Raw genomic sequence first — 27,617 nt, forward strand, 5'->3', positions numbered from 1 at the left:
CGTCACGACTGTATGTGTGCAACATTCAGACTCCATTAACGGTAGACCCGGAGTGTGTAATGCGAAAACTCTTATGAGGGCAGATAACTCTGTATAGATGCTGGAGCTGGCACATCCATCAACGGCAATCGCACGCTGTGTTCAAACTTGCATCACGCGCCTTGCCCACTCAGGTTTAATCAAACAGTAACAGGATATCCTCTTTCTGTCTGCATGGTTTCTATGAGTCACGGGCTGCATTATTCACTGTCTGGAGAAGCTAGGCTTTGCATAAGTGGGAGACTTGCCTACAAAACAAAGACAAATGTAAATCTTTGATTCGATGTTGCGGAATGAGTTGTGAGGCATCGTTTTTGTAAACTATTATTTGTTATTCAGAGCAGGATTGAAATGGTGTTTCTATGCTAATATTCATTCCGTGTCTCGTTACAACGGTGCCCTGGAGGCTCCACATGTGATCTCCATGTGGTATCTCCACATTTCCATTGTCTCTCCGTGTTCATTAAAATGCGCTTCAAAAGACATTAATGAAAGCAAACGAGCATTTGGCAGCGTTCAGGAAATCAGACGAGTGAAATACTGGAACGTATGAAGAAGAAAGCTGAGAAGCCCTTTCACTTGGGGAAGGAGAAAAAAAAAAGCGCTTTATTTATGACTATGACTTTGAACTGTTTTTAAATCATAGGGCACATGTTTGGGAAGCTGATCGTTGTCAACTGCTCTTGTCGAGTGCAGGCCTCTTCAGGTACACTCGGAGATAGCTGAAGAGCTAAAGTGGAGAAAAGAGGGAAACGGAGCAACTGAGTTGGAATCTGATTTATTCATTGTGTCCTTGAGGAGAGTGAGATAGGGTGAAAGACTGCAGCACACAGCAAAGTGAGGGAGCCATTGAACCGAAAAGCCTTTTTTTTTTTTTTTTTTTTCCTACAGCAGTAATCAAAGTATCCTCCCCACGACATGTCCTCTCTCAGCCTTTTGAGTTTTCTTTCCTACACACACACACACACACATACACACACATATAACCTTCTTCCTCTTAGTGACAGAGCCCATGTTAGATCAGATTAACTTTCACAGCCACGGGCCCAGAGAGGCAACGAGCACAAGAAGCCAGCCTCTCGTCGCGCAGTTCAACACATCCAAGAAGTGTGCGATGACACAGCAGGGGATGATTACTTGTTCTCTGGTAGAAGGAAATGCTCTCCTGCTCCTGTGATTAGATTAACAGTTCCTTTCCCCGTGTCACTCTCCCAATGAAAAGGCCTGGTCTTAATTGCTTGTTGCCCCTTGTTTTTCTGCCGTTCGCGCAGGACAAACACTGCCACTGTGACGCCCTCTGTAATGGGTGAGTAAACTAATTTCTGAGCAGTCTCATAAGTATTGTGTACTGCAGTGCAGCTCCACTCCCCCACGTTGGCTTATTCCTCTTTGGAAGCAGTCCAGGGATAACAAAGAAAGAAAGAAAGAAAAAAAAAAAAAAAGACACCCCAAAAGGAGAAACAACAAAGCAAAAGAAGAACAAAAAAGCAATATCCTTTCATGCTTTGTCAGAAATGGGTTGTTTGGATCGTAGAGTAGCATTTCATCCAGCCCGAGTCTGTTCCACAACACTGCTGCAGTGAATAAATCCTGAATCATAGGTTCTGCATCCAAAAATCAGAAAAAAATACAACAAAACACACACACACACACACACACACACACACACACACACACACACACACACACACACACACACACACACACACACACACACACACACACACACACACACACACACACACACACACACACACACACACACACACACACACACAGAGACTGGTGTTTCGCCATGTTTGTTGGATTTGGTATTTGAGCTGTGGCAGCCTAGATCTCTGGGAAGGAGGAATTCATTTTACCAACACAATGCAGAACCAGAGACTGGGCTGCACAGTATTCAGTGCTGTGGTAGTTTACAGTCTGTTTGAAAATTCACACTCTGGGAATAAGCAGGGTTGAAACCATTATATTCTCCCCCTTTGGCTGAATTCACTTAAGCAAATCTTGTAGAAAGCCGTCCTTCCTGAAATAGTTTAAAAAATCTAAAAAAAAAAAAAAAGTGTAAAAAAATTACATATGACACAGCTTGTGTTCACAGTGTGCTTTGTAAGCAGTTTGTGGTTACAATAATACATTATTGATTGTGTCACAAAGCGTTCTATGAAGAGAGAGCGGGAGAAAGATCACATGCCAGATGAAGCTGTCAATGAAGCCCTCGATCAGAGGATGCAGGGCAGGGGAACCAGACTGAAGCAGATGGTGCTTACTATTGATCCAAAACACACACACACACACACACACACACACACACACACACACACACACACACACACACACACACACACACACACACACACACACACACACACACACACACACACTGGCCAATGGCTCAATATTGGATTATCAGAGGAAAACCTTTTCTCTTTGTGTATTTGTCTGCAGGGAGCACTGTGTGTGTGTGTGCGTGTGTGTGTGTGTGTGTGGGGGGGGTGCTACTGTACTGATACCCCAAGCTGCAGCTGAAATGTGCCTCCCATGATGCCCACAGGTCAAAGAAACCAGCCTTTCATTGTAGAAAGCTTCAGACAATAAAATGACATTTCACACGGCACCCTTTCTGTACATTTTATTTACAAAATGTATTAAAATTCTCTGTACAGCGCCTCCCTAATGAGGTTCAGCAAATTATGCATGCATCTTTTGCTCTTTTGCACCCACTACTATGCCTGGCGATTTTTGTTTTTGCAGAAGGTGAGACGTACAAAAAAAGAAGGAAGGGTGAAACTGATTTACAAAAGAAGTACCAGGGCTGGATTTTTCTAACATTAACCTAAGGTCAGTTTGTGAGTAGCGGAGCCCGTCAAGCATCACTGGTTTCACATGCAATTTGTCAGAAAAAAAATATCTGAAAAGCAACAAAGAAAAGGGGGAAACCAATCTTTTATCATGTAATATAAATATTTCTCCTTTATCTAAATGTACACATAATTCTCTGAGTCTGCTCATTCTTTTTCTTCACACTATCAGTTTTTATTTGAATTTTTTTTTTTTATATAGAAAACTATCTGTCCATAGTTTCAGGTGATTAAATAAGTATCTTCCTAAATCCTATGGAATCACAGTCTTTTTGAAAGAAAAGAAATTATTACAGCAATATGGAAATGTGCTAAGCTTCAAGACTCTCCCTGGTATAACCTTGTATAAATCTATTTTCTGTTTTATTCATTAATTTTTCTTTTTCATTTACTAAGTGAAGTCACCAAACACTGTAACGCTTGTTAGAGGAAATCAAATTTAAAGCAAACCACAGCTCATTTCAAAATGTGCATTTGTTAAAGTAAATGGTAAGGTAATCCAAAATACTACAGTTTAAAAGCCATTACTGTTATCCTTTAATTGGATTGCAGTTAATCTACAACTGAATTACCCTTTTTTGTTTGGTTTCACTTTGATGTACAGAAGGTTTGAATGACTCTAGACTTCAGGGAAAGACTGTTTCGGAGCAGCAACACTCAGCGAGTCAGCGCTTCCTTCATATTTTACAAACTGTAAATCACAAGCAGGTTTTTCCTTCACTCAGGCATGAATTCTTTGCTTTACACACTCTTTGTCATACAAAAACACACTCTTGGCAGTATTGGAGGTGCGAAAATATGACCCGGCGCAGATCATCTTCTCATCTTCGAGAGTCCCATCAAACTTTTAGAAGACAGTGGCAGCAGCACCAAAGTTTAGAGTACAAACAACACACGTCATTGTTTGTATTTTGGGCTGAATGGCATTTCACTCCAATGAGAATCATCTTTTAAACAAGTACAAGGTCATCAGAAGTGACCCACAGCAGTATAAAAGCTATTGTCTAATAACCAGTGTCTTACAGTGCACTGAGTAGATCTAATAAAATAATTTGAAGACATAGAACCAGTGAAAATCTGGCAACGGAAGGATGAGGAGCAATTCGATCACATTGATTACAAGAAACCAATTGGACACTTGTCGTGTAGGATTTGCTGTCTTTGTGGCACTTCAAAATGTGCTTAGGGTTGCAAACGATGGCTTTAGTACTGTCATTCATGTTGTGTGTATATATATCTATAGATATATATCTATATTTATAGATATATATATTAAACTGCGCCATTCTTCTGTTTTGTATGAGTTTCAAGCAAAAAAGCAATATTATTGTGAATGAGTTGCATTGATTGGACTCAGAGTTCCATAAGGCACTGAGAGGAGGGAACCACGTCGGCTCTTCCCATGACCAGTCCAGTCGTGTCGTCTTTGCAGATTATCGTGCCGTGTCCACCCGAGAGGGTTCGGCGTGAAGCTCAATCCCCTTGATCCTGCGCCCTTCCTAGATGTTCAGTCACAGTTGTGAGGGACAGTGGAAATGTTTCCTAAACCTGCGTCAACACACAAGAACAGCAGCAAACACGGAGGGAGTTTAGTTAAAAACAATGGTGGTTTGATCAAATGACACTGACAGTCCTCATTTATTATCACAATTTGATCTATGTGTCATCTCTCAACGCAAACTGCAATGTCAAATACACGATTGGAGCATAAACACACGAAACAAACCAATCTTGCTATTCGTGAATGTTGTGAGTAGATTCGATTGCTCATTCAGAAATACGATTGATAAAATATGGCCATTAGTAATCCAATCAGTTTTTTTGAAATATGAAACTAATACTGAATTCACAATCCAATGTTAAGAGCTTTCCTTTGCTCAGTGAAATGCTGTAAAAAAAAAAAAAGTCTGTATTGCATTATTGTGTTATGGAGATAATTAGGGGTGAATTGGCACTGGAATAACTTAAGCAGAAGTATTTTATTTGCTTTAACAAGCTACAATTTGTTTTCCTCATGAGCAGCATTTTTTATTTTTATTTTTCGCAAAATATCTTTGTATACTTTCTCGATTCTTCATTTAAAAATTCAATTCAAAAGGTTCACAAATAATTAATTCCTTCAAGAGATGGCGGGAAATAAAACTGAGCTAAAATCGAACAGATCCCAGCAACAATCTGTGTAAAAATGTGTTCATATTAGCTTTATCAAAATAATCAGAGCTGCTTAAATAATGTTGAAGAGCATCACAAACGAAATCTGTAATATAATAGCACGTCAAACTCGAGCAAGTGCAACCAAAGCAATCTAAGAAAAAAAATCTGGTTTTATGATCTGCGACAGCAGACCCTGGAGATATCAAACTGCCCTTTTTGATGCATTCTGAAGTAATGTACTGTTGAACAGAAGAAAATAACTCCAAACAATGGTTTAACGAGAGCACAAAACAAAGGAAAAAGAAACACTGGAAAAGTGCAAAGACGTTGTCGTCTCGTGTTCACGTAGCCGGAGGCTCGTTCCACGACGCCATGTGCGCCGCAGCGTTAAACTCTATCTCAAGGTTTTGGGTATTTGAGTGGACATGTGTGTTCTGGTGCGTTCGACATGACAACCACAAACAATTTCACAGAAAGCAACTAAATAATTCACCGTCACTGATATGACGGGAAGCTAAATGATTCATCTCTCGCCGCGCGGGCTGACGGCGGGGTGAGGGGGCGACGTACCTCTAGATCTTAACGCTCTCGGTTCCGTACACGTTGTAGCCTTCTCTGTATGTGGCAAAGTTCTGGGTGTTGGTCGGGGGAGCCGGCTTAAAATTCTGTGCATTCTTGGCCAATTTCAGCCGTTTGGTTTCTTGTCGTGATTTATAACAGAACTCTATCAGAGCCACCATCATGGCCAGCCCCAGCCCTCCAACCAGAATATAGAAGACACCAGCCACATTGCTTAGGCTGAGAGCACTTGTCTTGTCCTGGGGGAAAGTGAATAACATAGTTAAGAGATTTGCAGTGGAGCAGGAGCAGCAGAACAAAATGCAGCCTGAATCTTTCCAACTGAGCCTTTCATAGCCTCGACTTGACTCAACATTAGCACTACCTCAGTGGTGAATGATCATACTCTCTGCTAGTGATGCTACTAATGGAGGCTTATGGATACTAGCAGCTACAAGCAACAGAAATCAAACATGTAATAAGGTGCAAAATCGTTGAGTTTTAACTAATCTGTCTGTCCTTCTCAGAGATTCGTAAGGAACTTCAGACTGCCATAGTCAAACCGCTCTCCACTAAGGAGAGAGAAGCCAACTCTTTATCCTCTATCTGCTGGTGAATGTTGGGTTCTCCCTGTCCTCTGCTACTTAGAAGTATAATGGCTTCTGCTCTTGACCATGTAAGGAAGCTGGTCAGTATCGCATAGGTCGAAAGCTCTGTAAAAATCCCTGTCTTTGTTTTTTTTTTGTTGTTTTTTTAAATTCTCTCAGCGACATGTACGTATATCTCTCATGGCAACACTGTCATACAGTACAGTCAAATTCATAGTTGATGAATGAGATCTCAATTGAAGTTCAAAAAATACTAAAAATCAAACCATTTTGCTGCTGCTTACCTACCAAACATATTCATTAAAAATTTGTTCATTAGAGTTTTACTATTTGCAGTTTTTAACCCAATGAGCGTGGACGTACAAAGCTATTTAACCTCTAACCTGTGTTCTTTTGGCTGTTTCTCAGAGGGTTAAATAGTGAGTTTATTACATTCCTCGACTTCTTGTAATGTGCAAACAAAGTCTCCAACCTCTTCCCGAAGCAGCAACAAGACTGAGAGGACGCCCAACGGCGGCCTCGCCGCTCAGAGACGGTAAATTTGTATAAATCATTACAATAAGAGGCTTTGCTTGTTCATCACACCACAGGAGGCCAAAGAATCTAATAGACACATCTCGATGCAAACTAGTAACAACACAAATAAATCAAATTTTCATTAACAGTTTGGTAAATAGAAACAGCAGCATAATGGTCCGAGTTCCATGAATGTCAAGAATGAAAATGAGCAAAAATAGCATTTATCAACAACTATTAACTGCTATGATTCACTTAAAATAGCATATCTAAAAAGGCACTTTGGCAATTTCCCCACAGTGTTATCATTACGGTTTTCACACAAAAAAAGTGTTTCTGCATTTTTTTTTTATTGCATAAAAAAAGTCTCTGAATTCAATGGCACAGATGAATAGAAGTGAACTTGGGGATGCAGCGCCTTGCGTAAAAGCCACGTATCAGCTGCGTTACAGCCCGGGGCAGAAAAACTCAAATGCTAAAAAAATAAAAAAATAAAAAATATGTGTGGCAAATAAACAAAATGCATACTACAGATGTTAGAGAAGTCTTGTCTTGCATATGAACAGTACGTCAAAATGCAATTTGGAATCAGTACAAAAGACCTGCAGCGACTGACCTTACTTCCAGAGTCCTTGGTTCCACATTCACCCTTATCGTACCACCATTTGTTTTTCAGCTTGTCTAAGATGCCTTGTTCACTGAGTTTCAATACTGCAAGGTTTACAGGAGTTCTTCACGTGGGAAATAACATAAATAACATTATATTATGTTATTTTATGTTATTCAACTTTTAAACTACTACATACTTTACAAAGCGATAAAGCAGGGCACCTGGCTATGTCAACATCACAAAGAGCAGGCATTCTACCTATTACCTTCATAACCCCTAGTCTAAAGCCAGGACCTACCCATATCGCTTTGAGTAATCGGCAGACGCTGTTGACAAGCCGACAAGCAGGTACTAACAGTACGATCTGCATGTCATTGTATATTAAGAAGGGACAGTGATTTGTGTTGAAGGGGGGAGGAAAAGGACCAGAGGCTTTTTGTGAGGCAGTTAACAAGTTCTTTCCACCTGGAGCTTTGGCTTAACAAACAGGAAGGAAAATTAAATAAAACAAATCAGAAATTAGCTTTGTACGTTAGATGTCAGATTCACGCGATCACTAATAAAACCGTCACTGCAATGACAGCAGTCAGTTTTGGAAGCTTTGCAACTACATTCTGATAGAAGCAATTGTGCCCCAAAGAGAGAGCTTAATTAATTCTTATGTGCTCCATCCCTGCATATCGCCCAGAAAACCTTATCTTCCAATTACACCAGATTAGTGTCAGATGAATGTGCCCCGACCAAACTGCGCAGAGCTGCAGGACCAAACTCCAAAGTATCAGTGGAATAATTCATCTCGAATTTGCCCGTAGCTGCACAATCAAACGTTTGACACAGCTGTTTGATATCTCTCGAAATTATATTATGACGTATTATATTGTGCATCAATATACATTTGCATAATATTCTGTTTCCCTAAATCACCTCAGCCCAAAAAAAGAAATAGAAAAATAAAAAACCAAAATGGTCCACCATTATATTGTGATTGCAAAACTAGATGAAGATCACACACTTTGCAATCACAATATAATGGTGGACCATTTTGGTTTGGGTCAATCTTTCTTGTGAAAGTGAAAAGCAAATTAGGAGCAAAGAAAAATAGTGCATTGATAAATGAGGGACCTGACTACTTCCTTGAAACAATGTCCCCCAGGGGGTTCCACGCAATGCATAATGCACTGGAAGAAGATTACACCACTGTATATCCCTCATAGCCAATCCGGGGAAACGGACTGTGAAGACCAGACCATTGTCTTGGCTTGGAGAGACATTGATTAACAACGCAATTACCCTGTAACATGCTCTGTGTCTGAAACTCAATCTAGGCTGTGCACTATGTTGTGCCTGAGGGTAAGAAACAGTGGTGTTAACTCCGTGTGAGTGGCTGTGAGTGCAGCTGCATGTGCATGGCTGCATGCGCTTTCCTGATTGTCTGTTGGAACATGGTGAGCAGGGCCGGGCCAAGCGATTCACTGTTTGGAACACAGCGCTCCAGGCCACTTTTATTCCATCTAAATCGAGCCTTCCCACTGAGTCCTGGAGAGCCCCAACAAGCCAGGAAACAGACAGTCAGGACATACCTGTGCATGATAAGAGATCGACGGCAGCGCGAGAGACAGATGCTTTCAAATGCTCTGAGTAGCACAGGGAGGCTTTGTGACCTCGGTGGTGAGAAAGCATGGCGATGTGAGCAGCAACATTGGAAAATCCAACTTTTGAATCGATTCCAGCAATGAAACCTAATCATTTACTAACACATTGTCTGATATGTGCCTTATGCAACATTGTGTGCTGGTGTTTGTGAGAAAGAAAGTAAAAATTGATCATTAACATTTAAGTGTTCCCTGCAGTTCAAATCAATACAAATGACAGAGTATAGTGACACAATCTGCAGGACATGCAGCCTTCAAGCTGGTCTGAAGTATACAGAATTACCTTTTATGATCACATCTGCAGACGGCATACCTTTCTGTAAAAAAAAGGTTTCTGCAAAACTACATTGTGAGAAATATGATGCTACCGTCGTTTATGCAATTTTATGAAAACAGCACAATGCTTCATGGCACATAGTCTAAGCAGCATTACACTAAGTTGTCATGGTTGAGTGGGGTTCCAACACCTTGCACCATTAGCTGTCATAATGGAAAAATCATTCATCATTTAAACACACGGAGATGGAGAGACTTAAGGGTCAAAAGGGACACAGCTGGATTATTAATGAGTTCAGGCAGGGAGTGCATGTACTAAAATCATACCACAGGTAGTTTATCGGATCACCCATTAAAAAGGAATCACAAGTAATTTCTTTAATTAGAATTCTCACGTTTTCCTGCAATGCTTAGTCCCCTCAAGACGCCGCTGTTCCCCTTGCCTCCCTATTGGCCTCGGCTGAGCAGCCATTTTGAGGTTTTTCCCTGCTAAGGAGGATTGGCTTTTAAGCTCATAGGTTCTGGGCCGGTGTCATGGATGTTTTGCAGCCGTGCGGTGAAGTACTGCAAAGCCATATTTTACGGGATTAGCAAAACCTCACCTTCAAATAATGGATGTCGGGTTTTTTTTTGGCCCACTTCAATGCAATGTCACAGGCAAACAAAAGAAGCTTCTTCTTGAATTACACCTCCATGACTTCATCAACTGGTTTAACTGAGGCTATCAAAGCTACCGAGATTAAGCCTTAATACCTGGCACTAGATGATCTGCCCAACACGTGTACAAGGGTGGATGAACAAAGCCCAACCTTTACACAAGTGCAGGACAGCCAGATTTACCTTACCGGTCATTTTTGAGAGGCTATGGCAGCTGATAATCGGTCAAACTAAGCAAAAAGTCATATTCTAAAACATAATTGCATTGTTTTGTAGGGCTATGACGAAACGAAGTGATTCTGTTTGTTAAGCAAGAGCTCCTGAGTTTGATCTGAGTTGTGAAGCCATCTGGTCAGACCGTTGGCAAATTTGAGAATCTGCCTGTGGGCAGCAGCGGATTGATTGGCCGGTTGAGGGCGGACAGTTGGTTAGGTGATGGTTGTTCTATTGTAACAGCCTTGCCGATTACTCTGCACTATAGTACCCGATTGTGGTGACATCGAGGCTGACCTTGGAGTCACCTCCCCCGCTGCCGCACTCTCCCTTGTCGTACCACCATTTGTTTTTCAATTTGTCCAAGAGGCCTTGCTCATTCAGTTTTAAAACTGCCAGGTTAACAGCATTTCTTGAAACGATAAAACATAACTTGTAAGAAAATGCACAGGTCCGTGAGAAATCTAATGCAAAGTAATAATTGTACTAAGCATCATAATAATAGGCGATGGTAGTGAGACTACCACCGTCAATGCAGGGGCTTAAGCACAGAATACTATCTGTTGGTCAGAATGGTCTAGGAAAGGACAAATTGTTTCAGAATTTCAGGAATACGGAAAGATAAAAGAGGCTCATAATAAGGTAGAGACAGTGTTAAATCTTGGAAAAGGTGGCATGAAGGGTTACGTAGTTTAGAACTGAAGTGTGCGGGATGGGGACACTTGTCATTGAGAAGAAAAGTAACAACAACAAACATCATGCAATTAACATTCGTCACAAGTGACAGCGCAGCTTTTAAAGGGCTAAATTGAAAAACCATTGAACTGTTAAATTAAAAGTGACAACACAACAGTCAGGTAGGACAGCAACACAGGACAGAAGGAGAGATCGAAGGAGAGAGAAAGGCAACAGTAAGAGAGACACAAATATGAAATGAATGTTAGCTTTCGTCGTATTATCTGGACTTGATTCCTTGGCTAGAAAATAGCAACACATTCATATGAAAATACTGCAGAAAACATTGATTATCAATTAGCAAGAATTAACCGTTGTATCCAATTGCATTCAAAATCGTATTACCATTACCTCTGTGTCCATTGAAATAAAAATAAAAAAAGGAAGAAGAGGAAGAGAAGAGAATGACAACAGGGGGACATCAGGGTAGGTGGAATACTATAACAACATGGGGGATATTGTTATATTATTCCACCCACCTTAATGCTGAGCCTTTGGGCGTCGCCACACCATAGCCTTTCGAGTCGAGGTTCCCGCCCACTTTCATGGTGTCGCACGGCTTCCGCTGCTCAATGTACTCGTTCATGGTGGACTCGAGGAGAAAGGCAAACTTGCCCTTCGACTTTCGTACCCGGGCTACGCCATCAGGTGTGGTCTTAACAAACACTGATGGTTCAGCAGATTTCATGTATGACCACATCTTCTCATACACTGCTATTTTGGATCGCTGCGCAGAGAAGAAAAAGGAGAAGAGAGGCAGTGTCAGGAGTTATCCGATAATCACGTACGTGTAATGGATTTTGTAGGATTTCTGTGCTTAATGATCACACGACTTTAATTGACTCATGAAGTATTTATAGACATCTTGTGAAGACGCTGTCTGATATCTTCAAATACTTCCGGGAAATACAGCTGACGGACTTTCACCAGATCATGAGGTACAAGAATTTACAAAATCCATTTTCTTAAACAGCGTAAACACACCCTTCAAAAAATTTGCTTAAATCTCCAGTGTTCTCAGTGTGAATGAGAATAACAAATCATCTACAGTAAATGCCATGCAAATTCAGTTTGAGTTGAAAAATCCGGTATTTGTAGCTCATTTATGCAAAAGGAAATCCCCTCGTGTAAGAGTGAATTGCAGGTAATCATTTTATTTTTGAAGAACTTGCGAGAGTTTTGGATCTGATGGTGTAAAATTCAGACCCGGTGACCGAAGCGCTGGCTCACATTTGCAATTCAACTTGCTCGGCTAATTACAGTCATTCATTTCAACAACGCTGTTAATGAAATATTTCAGCCGTGACTCCAAGGCAATGCGTAGAAGAGGCAGTTGAGGTGAACAACAAGGCAACCCATCAAACGGCTACAAAGGAGGAGCCTTTTCCAAGTGCCCGGGGTCGGGCTTAGTGAGACTGTAAAAATCTGGGGGAGTTGGGCACTATCTATAATAAGCATCAATTAAATTATTCAATGCTGCTGGATTTATTTTGGCAAAGGCTTTTCACGCATTCCTGCCTGATCCTGGTCCAAGTAGTGATGAGCCACTGAAGATTGGATTTCACATAAAATAATACGCCGTCTTCCAGTTAGGATCAATGAAAAGGCAAAAAGAGTAACGAAATAGTGCATATTTCTGCTAGGGATACTTGACTGTGGCTATTTTGTCATCTTATATGACCATGAATAATAATACTTCAATAGTATCAGATTATAATGACCAGCCAAATAATTGGAAAAACGGTAAAAGTCCACAACCACAATTATGTCGGAGTAAACACGAATGTCAGGGCAAAATTGTGTATAGGAATGTGTGTAATGAAACCTTTCTGCCACCTTTCATTTTAACAAACGAAATTATCAGACATATGATACTTTGCTCTTGTGGCATTATTTCATAGCCGCATTTTCAAACCAACAATACGTCACGTAAAACTTGATGACAGATGAGCAAAACCTTTCAGTGCACAACACGTCACATGCAAGCTCACGTTTTTCTTTTCGAACTTGAGGAAGACTTCAAAACACCAAAAGATTATTGGATGTAGGAGAAAGAGAGAAAAAAAACCTAACAAATTTGAGTTTTTGGATAAAGCTTAATAAACCAAAAAAACTAACTGCAGGACAGACACAGAACTTTTTTTTTTTTTTTTAGCAAGTATGTAATACGTGTTGGCTCACTGTGCCGTGTATTGTCACATTTGACAAATGTCAATGTGACAATGTGACATTGCACAGCAAGACAAACACAATCCAATTTAATAGTTCTAATATGGGGAATGTGTTCCAGATTGCAAAAAGTGCTGCAAGGCATTTAGGCTTATAGACAATGTGTAATGGGATTTACATTTGCGTTGTCTATGCTTGCAAATGTTTTTAACGTGTTTGAAAAGAAAACATCAATCGCCACAGCATTCAGCAGGAATGCTGCTGTTATTGTGGGAAGCTTGTTCAACAGGACTCTTATTCCCTGGGTTTTCTTAGGAAATAAATACAGCATTCTGCCATTTCTTAGGTCTTGCAGTCGTTCCTGAATCTTCCCTGTTGGTCTTTTCAACATATTTTCATGCACATATAACCTTCGTTTTAAAACTCCTGGTTAAGGAATATGTCATTCATGGTATTATGTTAAGATGTTGGCCATAAAACACTTGCAAGAAGAATGTATTTACTTGGACATGCAAATTAACACACGTTATATGGGGGTTTAGTAAATCAGACTGTTTATGTTGAAAGAATCATGGAACATTTTTTGTTAGTATTCCACATATTCTACTATCCAATTGCATTCACATGGTAACTGTTTTGCCACTCTGGTTTAATTCAATTATCTTAAAGTCTTTTAATATGTTAAAGAGCAGAATTCACACCATTTTCAGAAAACACTGTGCATTCATGTCAGAAGGTCACATATCATAATATACATACATACAGAGTTCCAACAGTAAGAATCAATCCATTTACACAGACTGATCAAATCATGAATACGGTTGAACCCCCTTTTCCAATATCGTCATTAATATCAGACTGGGCCAATCTAATCAGATAGAAGTGTTTACATGACATGATTTTAATAAGGTTAGTGTTTAACCAGATTACGTGTGGATCTGCTGCTCAGATTAAGTTACATCAGATTTAAGTGGAGAGAGTAGCTGTTGTTACTTCTTTTTTTCAGGAGTTTTTATTTTAACCATTGTTCAAAAAGTAAACCCCCAAAAAAACCTAAGAAGTAAAGATAATCTAATAAAAGACTCTTTTATCAAGCTGAAGACTGAGTAAAATGAATGACAATGGGCCGAGAGAGCTTGAGTCCATTCTGTATTTTGTGTGCATCTAAAACACGCTCAACAGGCACACTGCTGTCTTGAAATGGTAAAAGCCCCCTTAACAAGAGCATATCCATCCCTAATGCATTTCTATTAATAAACAAAAGCATTAACCTTGACCTAACGAAAGTGCTTTACTGGCTTTATGTAATCATATACAATTTGTTTGTAGGCATCTGTCACAGAGCATGAGGCCAAGGGTGAGGATGAGATGAGACAGCAACATAACGCAAATTGAAAACTCCGTATGATGAATGTTGCCTGCTCAAATGGAAATGACTTGAAGTCGGAGTGATTCTATTTTAATGCAAATTTGACGGATGGGTTGCGGGGGAGGACAAGAGTCAAAGTAAGATGTGATGTTTTGGTCGACGCTCTTGTTCGCTGCGTTCGGTCGCCACGTGTCAGACATCATGAAAAGGACGAGAGCTTGGAGGACATTTCCCCAAAGACGCAGGGCTCATCTGCTCATCTGTGGGAAAGCTCCCAACGCCTCTTCAAATGAAGAGAAAAGAATGGATCTGGGCATTGATTACTGACGACAGAGCCTGCTGCCTCAGTGCTTTATGAAGCCAATTCATCAATATCAGCAGAGGCGAAGTGTGACCAAAAAAAAGTTAAATAGGCCGATTCTGCCGCAACTCGAGTCACCAGCCAGATGCATGGGAGAGAGGGAGAGAGAGGGAGAGAGAGGGAGAGGGAGGGAGAGGGAGAGGGAGAGGGAGAGGGAGAGGGAGAGGGAGAGGGAGAGGGAGAGGGAGAGGGAGAGGGAGAGAGAGAGAGAGAGAGAGAGAGAGAGAGAGAGAGAGGGAGCAAACATTCACACACATACAACGCACCCCGTGAACATGCCAGCGAAAGTCGACTCTCATCGCTTTTAAAACATAATAATTCACTTTCCCAACTACAGTGGTCATTTAAAATTCAATTAGGGGATAATGACTCCAGAAGTCCATCAGCAAGGAAGAGAAAATTTGTAGAGCAATTAGAGTCTGCCATAAATACAGCTTAACACGTGTGGCAGTCTTTGGGAACATGCTGCTGCTTTCTGTAAAGAACGTCGTATAATCACTCCTTCATACGTGATTTTAAGTAAAAAGAAACAACACGCTGTGTTTGGTAAATTGCAAATGGAATCGCCTTGTGTAAAACGCGATTCCACTGAAGCAATCACACTGCTGCTGTCCGCGTAATCACATATCTAAGTAGTAGATCTCAGCCAGGCCTCCTACCTAGGCGACACAGTTACATCATCTGTGTAGGTGTTCCTCCTACAAATCTGTCTGAAGCAGCGAGTTTCCTGCTGTCGTGCACCACTCATGAAGACAAACTCAGCTCTGTTATTCATAGCTGCTCGACTCAGACAAGAACTAAAAAGAAATCGGCTCGTCTTGAGGAAAAGTAAGGTTAGAAGGAAGGCAAAAAAAACCCCCAAAAAAACGGGGAGTCTGGTGACCTATTTTAACTTTGTTCTGGATGGATATGTAAAATGCTCTGGAACACACTTTAAATGCTAATAGATAACTTGGTACGGTAGAGCAGGGATCGGCAACTTGCATAATTGTGTGAGGGCATGAAAATATTAAGAAATGATAAATGATAACAGCCAGATTGTGGCCAAGCATGTGCATTACAAACACCTGAGATTAGGCAAAAGAAATGAAATAAATAATATATACATTGTTAGTTTTGTTTGAGTATTGGTGCTGTATGTGATACTTTCAAGAAATGAAAGATGGTCTTTCCCAATCACCTATCTGTTTTTGATTTTTTTCAATTATATATATTTTTATTATTCATCAGTTAAGATGAAGGACTTTAAAGTCCAAATGGTAATTATTTACATCACATGCATATACAAAACATTATCATTTACCCCCTCCGCTCTTTTTATAATCCATATCCTATTTAATATGACAGAGAAGGCCAAATTCTGAAGCAATAGCACGGCATGTAGGCTATATAAAGGAGCCTTTTGAGTCTTTTAGATAATAAAAAAAGTATGTATCTAATTCCATTGCAGTTTATTTCTCACATGAGGAGTCTATTTTATTTAATTTTATTAATTCTGCCCGAAATACGAAGGTTTTAATTTTTTTTTAGGGGGAAAAAAAGAATCAATGTACAGAAGCGTCATGGTACTCTGTAGGAGCCTATTTCGTCACGAAGACTGATAAAGATAAAAATGTTTAATTGAGATTGCACTGAGTTCCAGAGCTTGTCCAGAGAGTTTATATTTGGATTTGCATAAGTCCTGTATTACATTGTTATCAGCAGAGGATTTATTTGAAGCACTATAAAGGCTTTGACAAAAACTTAAGGAGACCATCAGTTTGCGGTGACTCGTTGCCTACAAGTGCCTCAGATGATATGACGCTATTACTCTTAAACAGTGTGCTGTATATCTTCGCTGTCTTGAGATAAAATGCTCACTGGCCCGTAAAAAAGTATTTAACGTCTTCAGTGAGGCAGAAAGGAAAAGAAAAGTCAACACATGTTAGATTCCTGTATTTCATGCAGATTATCGCTGAATTCTGCCGTTTGAGATTCTCCGACAATGTCATTAAATTGTCTGAGAGGAGACAAGTGATTAAAGTCCAAAGTCAAAGAAATTGACCTCTCCATTCTAAAAACAAAAAACAAAAAACCACTTAATCTGTATTGATTCGGAATTACGCAGCATTTCCAGACCTCTGTCCACTGCCCTTCGAACCGTTGCCTGTTTTTTTATTCTTCTACCGGCGTTGCGGGCAGCTTTCATTACAGCCTCATCCACATTTGCTCCACTGCGTGTATATCTAAATGCCATCTCCAAACAGCCAGCACTACATTTCAGTCGACCTCACTTCCCTTCCATTTTGTTTGTAGACAGCGCCGCTTTCCCTCAATATCCTATATGCCAGGACTACCTGTATCACAAGTGTGCAGAGATGAAAGTTGAGCCTCTGCGTACTTTGTTCTTTGTCATTGAAGTTCCACACGCTACACACTGAATACTAATCGCTCGTCTTTGATGCTTGTTGCTGGACTCCGATGGCACCTCCCATGCCTGCTGTTGCCGCTCATCTAAAGTTCGACAGGGCCCCTCTGAGGATGTGCGTTCCCTCAGAGGTTATGCCTATCTTGCATTAGTCACTTTTGTCAGCGTTCTCTTTTATGCAAACAGGCTGTAATCTTTACTCGGGCCTCCCCTTTACTCGGCGCTGTATTGAAACACAAAGTGACAAGAGCTCGGGGAGTTGTGCTACAATGTGCTGCATATGACTGCAGGGCAACCTCAGGATTTCTAGTGTAAATCTCCAAGCTGGCTCCTCTTCATGCAACCCTGCCCTAATGCAGGTCTGCTCCGTATAAAAAGCTACTTATTAAACATTGTGTCGGGCCATGCAGGAGCTATAGTGTCTGTGCCACACTAGCTGAGACGTGAAATTGATTTTCATGCTTAGTAAAATGCATTGGCGGCTACGCTCAAGCTGCTGTTGCCATTTCCACCACACCTGCAGATCAGTAAGATGCATGATGGTGAGCTGCCGAGGCCCAGGGTAATGTATAATCTTTTTGAGGAGAATAGAAAACAATGTTGTGGTCTCATTTCCCTGTGCAATTATCATTCTTTCATTGTTACACTGTTAAATGAGGTGCATGAAGGGACAGCAGTGTGGTTGTCTTTGATGGTCTCACCCCGGTCTTTACACGTAATTAAACAGCCACATCAGCTCATTTTATCATCCCAGCCATTATTACCATCCAGCTTCTGCTTCGATGTACATTTCAAAATGTAACAGAGCCAAGCTTTTGGATGGAATGAAACCTCATCAAGAGGATAAACATGGCCTCAGTGGTGCAACTCGTCATTTTCTAATCATCCAAAACACAAATATCCAACTGACTGCATGAAACAATCCATGACAGGAATTAAAATGATGAAGCAAACCACCGTGGTGCTGTGGCGCATGACAGCTGCTATGTTGAGGAAGAGCAACACAAAGCTTGAAGCTATCTCGCATTGTCTCAAGGTAAAGCAACAGACAAGCTGGAGACAGAGAAGGAAAAGGGTGCCCAAACAAGCAGGGTAGTCTGGGGAAGAGGAGCCAAGAGTGGGCGAAGAGGCACTGCCAAACGCTGAGAGCCGCTCAGGCTTCCATTGGGCACGTCAGCAGGCTCCCTGGCCAGCTGTCCTAGTTGGTTGTGAGCAGCAGAATTGGGGGGGGGGGGGGGGGGGGGGGGGGATCTAATCTAAGGTCTTTCTCTTTGAAAATTCCTCCACAGCTTCTGCACATTGTCTCCATCAGAAGGAGATACACAGGAATAGTGTCACTGTCAGGTAATAAGCCGTATGTCCAAACTGTCAACTTAACAGGAGCCGAGAAAAAAACGCCTTCGAGTGATTTCATAAAAAGACCACGGCATAATCTCGCCAATATTGGCACATGAAAACCACCTAAATGAGAGTTGAAGGATTTTTATGCCATGTTAGGATTAGCTATATTCGCAATCCACAAATCCGCATAGTATTTCACTTTAGCGATTATCTTCTTCCTATCCAGAGAACCTGGAATATAAACCAGGTGAAATCATAAAATATTAAAGGCCACCAATGTCAGAGATGATGACATATGTCTTGTTTCAAGCGCTGGACTTGATTTAAAATTTCCAGCTGGCTGATGCCATATGGGTCTAATTAAGCCTGAATGCATTTCCTGAAAAACAGATTTGAAATAGAACTTGAACTCCTATTAATCAATGTTGTTGTTTTTTTTTTTTTTTCTTGTCAGCCCTCTGCAGCTTTAATTAAAAGTCTCTTCGAATAGCAGTTCACACATGTCATTTCCTATTTGAAGTCTTGGGATGTAACTAACTCACTCATTATACAGAACACAGGGAAACCGCCACTCTCCGACCACTTCTGCATTGTTCTACCAGCAGACCTTTGCTGCCTCCATTGTCACTTAATCTGTAATTGGCATCCATCTTGTCTTCTACACAAAGAAGCCATGCAGTACACTTCATATACACCTGTGCAGGATCCCCGTTGAAAGAGGGAAATGATGATAGGGTGTTCTGGAGAGACTAAAGCGATGCTGTCAAGCAAATCCTATACCATGTTACCCTGAATATACAGCGTTATCGTCACAGTAGACGGTCTTTTATAACCAGCTCCTAAGAGTTTACAGCCTGTAAACAAAAGGGTTTTAAATATCAAACTCTGCAGACGCTATCTTGTCCCTTTTTGTCTGAGAAAACACGGACTTGATTCTGCATTTTGTTGTTGTGAGCAATTCAACCCAGGGGTAATACAAATGAAGTGCTCTCTCTGCCAACAGACTGCAGCTGCGAAACATATGAATTGTTTCTCTCCTGCTGATGAGTAATGAGGGAGCGCAAGATAAAAGACTGTCATATTGCCTTTTCACCATCACAAGCAGAGTGCTGTTTCATTAATTCCTTTTTCGGCATTGAACTGCTAATGCAGGCGCGCCACGAGCAAAGACGTCAATGAGTTTCACAGCAGAAGCTCGATCACCTCGTGGATACGCATCGCTGTCTCGCTCCTGCATGATGAACGTGCGGTTGCCTGTTGGAAACTCCGTACCTTAGCTCCGGCTCTTCACTAATTCCTAATTTAATTGCCACGCCAGTCTCTCATGCTGATGGACATATTGCTTATTCCTTCGAAAATATCTTTGAGAGCGCCTCGTCTGACCTGCAGGGCTCTTCTTCATCAGGTCCAATTTGCAGGCCGCGGCCAGCCAGATAATTATGCTTCGTGAACTGACCCTTCTGAGTTTGCGTCTGATGTGGGTGCTTTGATTAGCCTCCCCATTTTTTTTTTTTTTATCACCTCTGATTCTTCCATGTTGTTATCACGCTTTCTGCTGACAGCCCCGGTGCCTCAAGGTTGCACACTGCAGTACTGCTGCATAAATTGTGTGTCTGTGTCATAGGAGTTCAAGAACCGCTTCTGTGTCAACATGCCTCATTTGGAGCAATCTCTCGGAGGTCAAGAGTGCTTTACTAAAGGTACAAAATGGAAAAACTGCGAGGAGGAGTTGATCAAGGACATTATAAGGAGCAGTTTTTATGACTCAGTGCGGCTGAGTGCCAAAAAGTTAATCCTTTACATTATTTGCCATTCGAGCTGAAAGGAAAGGAGCCGCTGGTTGATTAATATTGTGCTGCTGTGTGTGCGTGTGTGAAACCAGACAGTTTTCAGACACTCACTCACCCTAAAGAATTCTTTTGTGGAGCCTGAATCCAGAGTGCCATATGCTATCTCTGTCTGCTTGGCCAGATCTTCAGCGCTTTCAATAGGAGAGACCATTCTTTCCACTGTCAGGAAGGCAGCCAGGTTGGCTGTGTAGGAGGAGATGATGATGAGGGTGAAGAACCACCACACACCACCGACAATGCGGCCTGACAGCGACCTGAAACAGGGAGGTTGATGAGAGGGAAACACGGAAATGTAATTACACTGTGACACGTGGTGCCCATCAACCCTGCTAACATCTACCAGTTGTGTTTAATTTACAGTAATCAGAATTTCCGTGTCATTTGCTAAAGCGAGCTTGTGCTGCCTCAGCACTCTAAAAAAGCACAAGTTGTAGCAAATTCACTTTTTCTTAAAATTTATGTAAAACAGTAAAGGTGAATGAAATTAAAGGCGTTGATTTTAGTGACTATACATCTGTAACTGTAATAACTATGACATTATTGAAAAGCTTGGAAAGAAACTGATAAGATATAAAGATGACTAGTTGATTCTATCGCGAGTATAATCACATATCATCAGGTGCAGACTAAATTTCACGTCTATTTTTTCTGCCTACTGGGTTTCGCTGTCCCCTCCTGGTGTCTACCGGAGCAAACCCACCTGGGCGAGATGTCACAGCCCTGCTGCATGAAGGCGCCCAATGAGAACCAGAGGGAATTGAAGATGCCAAAGTCATTGGGAGGATCGGGGGGGGTCTGGGGGTCTTTGGTCTCGTCCTGTTCTTCCAGGTTCCACTCATAAGGACTGAACCGACTGACCAGAAACAGGACCACGCTCACCCCAATATAGGCAAACACTATACACATCCAGATTTCATAGGCCAACGGGTCCAGGAAGGAGAAAACGCCGGGCTTGGACTTTTGCGGCTTCTTTATCATAATGGAGATGCCCAAGCTCATAAAGGGCTTGGAAAAGTCTATCACCTCCTCTCGAACCAGAGTAATGGTGAGAGGTGCAACGGCTATATCTGCTCTCTGGAAACAGGAACATGCACAGCAAGTGTTAGTCATGACCTGCTTAGAGAAACAGGTCACTTTTAAAATGCATGTGTGAAATGGCTGGAGCTGGAGAGGGAGAGTAAAAACATGTTTTTTTTATCACACATTTTGCACAGATTTTTCAAAAGTAAAAGCCACCTCCTGCCACATATTGAAGGCAGACAAAAAAAAGTAAACATGGGGAAATCAGATTCATGACAGAGTACATCTCAGAGCAAAACAGTGAAATGTGTCCAAATTATACATTTAAAGGTCAAAGCCCACAATTCAGACAAGCAGCTTGAAAACAATCCAATAAATGTTCTAATCTAATGAAACGTAATAATTTTATTTTTTAATCAAATCAAAACGTTGAGGCTTCCACATAATTTCCATTGACTAAACATACATTTGAGCATTAAAACATTTTTAAAATCTGTATAATTTGAGCCTCATCAAGTCTCATCCTGATGTACCACCAATTCCAGGTTATAACTGATGAAAGTCACGAATGCAGTATCTAAAAATACGTAATAATTTCATTTGATGAGGTCATTTAGATTTACTTCTTAATTTAGGTGCAAGAGTAAAAATAACTGACTTTTCAGACATCCTAATTTTTAACAACACACTTGTATTTTAAGTACGTGTATGCTGGAAGTGGTAGGAATCACAGATTATTTGGAAGCATTGGCTGTGTGCACTTTATCGCAAGCTTGTTTGCTAGATTTTCAAAACAAAGCTTATTCTGCCATTAGTTGTTTGTTTGTTTGTTGTTGTTTTTTTCCCCAAGCTGTTTCTCTTTATCTCCCTGGTTTGCTCTGCTGCTTCAATCACATTAAGTTATCAAAACACATCCGTAGAGGTGGTGCTGCCTTTTTAGAAATCACAATGGGTTCTTCTGTAAAAGCAATACAAAAATAATTAATCATGTTAGACAGTGTTACTGAAGCTCGTGTGCATGTGATTAATTAAATAATCGCTCCTCTTCAAAGCAGCCCCTAAGAAAAAAAGACAGTTCTTAGTAATGGGCTGTGTTGCCCTTTTATGTCGAAACTGAGAAAACATTGGATTGAAGCAGAAAATGAGGCAGAAAACGTTTCTTACAAGGTCAGACTGGGAGCAACACAAATAGAGCCAATAAACATGGCTGTTTTCTTTAGCCTGTCAACACGGCATTGTGACGGGCTATAACCATTTAATCCTTGTGCAGGCGTAAGCAGCACTCAATCAATGGTGAGGGAAACAAAGCAATAAAGTGCAGCCTCGGGCCTAACCTTTAAAAGACAACTAAAATCAAATTAATTTACTGGTCAAAAGGTCAAAATGTACAAAACTATTAGGCCCAGCCCACATGCTGTAAAATTACAGGACTGGAAAGAATTGACGGTGATTCGACTGTGATTTTTCTTTTCTTTTTTTTTTTTTAACCTTCCATCTGCTAGGAGTGGACTTTTTCCCATTTGAAAGATAATTTGGTGGCAATAGCACATCAAACCAGGCAATCTCTCAGCCTGATAGTTAGGAAATTGAACAGATGAGGAAGCCTAACCCTCATGCATTTCGTATTTGGCCCCTGTTCAACTATTGTGGCCTTCGGAGGAAGGCGGCTCGGGCATGGAGGCGGGGTGTTGGGTGGGTGGGGGGGGGTTAATTTAGGAATGCACGAGGTGTTGCAAGAGCTCGGGCGCTGTCAGATGTAAAACACGGCATGACCCTCGGCTAATGTGAGAGGTTCAACCTTTATGGAGCGCAACACATATGGATGTTGTTGTTCCCAAACCGCTAACCGCCATTTAGCTGTCGATTCTGTGGCCGATTTTCTCAGCTGTGAATTTACAATGTGGCATATTCATCATACACATGAAACATTGAACATAATTACACATTCACTTCAAAGGCGTACAGTCTTTCATTCATCAAAGTGATTACAGTATGTTTGCCATATGGACTTATTGTTTTCATGTACCTACCTCCGTCTCGGCTGCAAAGAAAGAGAGCGTTCTAGGCTAAGCAAGAAGGATTAATTGCAATGAACAGCACTGAGAAATGATTTCATTTTCTCCGTCTCAAGATGATCACCAACTCCCCAATGCCTTGAGGCTGCGTTTGACAAATTCACTCACAGCTGAGTGTCCTCACACAGCATTACACTTTGAACTGGGCAAGAGCTGATGAGTTCACAACGGGTTGGTGATAACCTTAAGACAGAAAAATGAGATCTCCTCTCATGTTGAAGTTCCTTGCAAACTGCCATGTAATCAGTGAAATCGAGACTCCCAGTACTCACCCCGTAGACCAGTTCACCCACCATCCCGTTCCACGTCTTGGTCTCAGGGTCTCGGGCTCCGTACTTTCCATCCATTACTATAGACAGTTTGTACTTAATTCCAACATGTTTGGCAATCTCAGATGCTAAATCGACGCAGTAGCCTTCATATCTGTCATTCCCCTCCAGATGCATATAATTTTTCTTGTACATCACATAAGGAGCTTCCTGTTGATTCAAACACACGCTGGTTTATTCACTCCCATGCCTTCGCACGGATTCAGTTATACAGAAATATGCATACATGCACCCATATGTGTCCGTGCACACTCACACACGCCCACACTCACATGTACTCACAGATTGAAAACATTATAAGCTGTTTTAACCACATCCATGCAGTTGTGCATACACAGATGATGCCCTGCGAATGCACAAATTTGCACTGATAACAGCAGCGTGATCACATGGTCGCACTGCTTTCATCAAGCCGTGGCAGCCAGCAGACACCAAGCCCAATGTGCCCGACCCAATTTGATCCAAAGGGTGCGACCCTGGTATAATCACCAATGGTTAGTGAATGGGGACAACAGCGGGGGGGGGGGTGGGGGGGATAAAATGCTTTTCTCTGGGAGAATACAAAAAGGCCAGGCTGACTTTTGATAGGGTGGGAGTCATTGGGTAGGTGTGGGTCAGCACAGGTGGGTGTGGATGGGAATGGGGATGGGTTTCATAAGTAAATGCCAGTGACAGGAGAGGGATCAGAGTGTGCTCATACTATCCCGACATATTCAAGCACATTGCACTAATGCGGAATTTAAAGGCTATTTCATTCCAAAAGAAAAACGATAAGTAAATGAACAAAAATTAAAAACAAAACAAAAAAAACAAACCAAAAAGAGCCAGTATTTGTTATTAAGAGTAATAATGCAAAAAGTACTTTATCAATTAAAAAAATAGAAAATTAAAATGAAAAATCGAGATCAGGAGAGCAGGAGCGTGCTAGTTTTACTCTCCTTTCCAAACTGCTGAAGCTGCTCGTCTTTTCTCTTACTGAGCACATCATCATCATCATCATCATCATTATCAAACAGTATGACTGCTCAGGAGAGCAGGCATTGTCATTACAGCCACACACGATTAGAGTGCAAGTAGAAGAGCAATGGTTTGTTTGTTCTGTGCTGAATGTATCCCCTCACCTTGGATCAACTGAGTATTTCCCTGCAGTTAACACGTGTTTACCTCCCGACTGTATTTCTCATCTGAAGATGTCAAATGTTTCCGCTTGCCTATCGAGTGAAGCTTGTTTACTGCTTGGAATACAAATCAAACTGTGCATAATTTCAAGAGACACTTATCGTTTTCTGAAAAAATGTTTTTCCTTTTATGATTTAGAAATGTTTGCAAAAGGATGAGGTACTTGATCAGGTAATTATAGCAACATTATACGGTCAGTAAATACAGTAGCAATGGGAGCTGTCAATAAGCTTCACACATTTAGCTGTGTGAGTACTGTTTAAGAAAAAATAAATCTAAAACATGTTGCACGTTTATCATCCTTTGGACGCAACAAATTATAAAAATAAAAACATTTAAATGATACTCCATTAACACTGGAAGTTATGTATACTTCAACACAGAACATATGGAAGGGCAATGCAAAATAGATTGGAGAAGCAATAACAAGGGAAAATACCACGCCTTCATATCCCCCTCCAATACCATTTATTTTGCTTTGCCCTGCTTGGAAAATCATTGCGGTGTCATTCTGTAGTCATTCTGCGGCCAGTCTATCCCAAGTGTCATTGAACATTTACTTGATGAGGACAGACAGGTCTACTTACGTATGCGTTTGTATGCTTTTTGTAATTGATGGAGTCAACCATAATCATTTATACCATTATTGTGATGTCACTGCTACGACAGGCCACTGAAGTATGGAAAATCAAAATGCTTTGACACCCACACAGATACAGTTGAAACACTCCCCACGTCGGACCGACTGTTTCAACATGTAGTGAGTGGATGGAAAGCAACACAAAAAAGATGTGGTTCTACCCGCCCAGGACAGAATGTATCACTCATTGGAATCAACACCATGACCTTGAGTGGCAGAATAAGTGAAACATTTAAAACTGCATGGAAAGTGTACCATAATAGTAGTGACCACAATCGTTCGGTTTTCCACTGAGGAGTCGTTGGAGACCTGCGGGTCCATTATATTTACAAATCGCGTGTACTCGTTCCAGTACCCAATCTGCAAAGACAAAAGAGTGGTAAGTGACAGAGATGAACCAGTTTATCTTATATAAGTGAAACCAGCAAGCATCACTGGCAATTACAGTGAAGTATGGCTCATTTATACACCAAACTACATTTCATGCTTTCCTGCTGCCTCTGCCCTGAAGTTCAGCCAGTACAGCCGTGTATTAGGAAATCCCATAAGCACACCATAATGACATACATTTCCCAGTAACCTAAGCATGGACCCCAGAGTTTATGTTCCCAAAATCAACATGCAGTTAAGTGTTATGATTACGTAAGTATCACTGGCTTCATTGAGCAGTTTCAAACAGCCGAATGTGCAGAAACCAGTTGGTCCCGTGCAACATATGAGCATATGGCCGACAACTCCGCTCCCTCCCACCTTCCCAGGTTTAATGGTAAATAATTGATATTCAGGCCTGTGAACTGCACACACATTTAATTATTTAGCATAATATTCCAGTGGCTCCACAGTTTCTCCCCTGCACAGACCTGCTAATTCAGTTACTCCACATTCTGCTGTACAGATGCTCAAGTCAGACCAATGTCAAGTGTTTGTTTGCCCATCTGAAATAATGGCCGCTCTGGCGCACGATGAAACATGTTGCATATGTTGTTGCCAATAGTCTAACTGTTGCTGGCCGGGCTTCCCCCCTTCACATCTGGTCTGCATTTGTTTTTAGTTTGTTTTTTTTGCCTCAGATCTTAAAACGTTTCGGACAAGCAGGTGTACGGGAGCGCACCAAGTCTCTGTACCAAATGGAGGCGCTAGAAAGCAGCGCATTTCTCAGACTTCAGCACCAAACAGTGGTTACTGTGGTGGCTGCAGTCTGCAGACTTGCCAGCATTGGGAAAACTCTTAAATGTTTACTCCCGGCACTTGCTCGACAGCGATATTTGAATAGCCTTGCTCAGGGGGAATGACTTGTTTTGGGAACTGCGCTGTGGAGAGCCTGCTCCAGAGGCAAACGTCCTGATTTCACCCCGAAGCAGCGGGGACAGATATCAGCCCATACATCACTCGTGACAGTCCCAGCTAAGAACCTTCATCCTCTAACTGTCACTGGGGTGACTCGGGCTGCAGGTCCTGACAAAGTGCCGTGCCCAGCTTGTCTCATCTTCCCTCGCTCCCTCACTCTCCCGCTGACCTCCTTTTCTCCCACTCTCTTTCTCCACCGCTCTCCCTGCTTTCTCATCCTCCACGTAGCGCTGCAGCGATGTGGCTGTGCGAGGCTATGCTAAGCTAATTGAAGTGTGGGCTTTAGAGGCTTGGGAGGCAGGCGGCATAATCACACATCATATCAGACTGAGACCACACTTATCCAGCTAACGAGAAATTCACAGCTGTCTCGTGGAACTTGGCGAGGTTAGGAAATAAAACCAGAGGTCATCATATGGTACTGGTTATAACGTGAATGTACCGTTGGGAATTATCATTTTGAAGAGGAGCCAGAGGAATTCTTGAATCCCCTTTAGAGTAATTGGTTATTCGAATGGTAATTACTGTCAGCAGAGGGCCAAAAAAATCCTATCTGCGCTGTCCCACGGCAGCGACACAGTCCTATATCGTTCTTTTGATAGGACAGTTTTAGCTATCAGATTGCGGGCTGCGTGTGATTTGTGGGGCTTG

At 41.5% G+C, this 27,617-nt stretch overlaps 1 protein-coding gene across 1 annotated transcript in view; it reads right to left on the reverse strand.

The window, feature by feature from the left end:
- Positions 1-5,626: 5,626 nt before the first annotated feature.
- LOC308110816 (glutamate receptor 3) overlaps positions 5,627-27,617 on the reverse strand; it is a gene marked incomplete at its 3' end in the record, with an annotated part of 83,076 nt that continues 61,085 nt past the window's right edge. Inside the window, exons 9-15 of the mRNA XM_080465406.1 lie at positions 25,875-25,979; positions 23,744-23,950; positions 21,077-21,450; positions 20,432-20,630; positions 11,359-11,606; positions 10,442-10,556; positions 5,627-5,872 (exon numbers count right to left, since the gene is read on the reverse strand). Of these exons, the coding sequence (XP_080321532.1) occupies positions 5,627-5,872; positions 10,442-10,556; positions 11,359-11,606; positions 20,432-20,630; positions 21,077-21,450; positions 23,744-23,950; positions 25,875-25,979 (1,494 nt within the window). The remainder of the gene's footprint in view (positions 5,873-10,441; positions 10,557-11,358; positions 11,607-20,431; positions 20,631-21,076; positions 21,451-23,743; positions 23,951-25,874; positions 25,980-27,617) is intronic.

Source organism: Lipophrys pholis (genome assembly GCF_963383615.2).
Source record: "Lipophrys pholis genome assembly, chromosome: 6".
Taxonomy (NCBI): Eukaryota; Metazoa; Chordata; class Actinopteri; order Blenniiformes; family Blenniidae; genus Lipophrys; species Lipophrys pholis.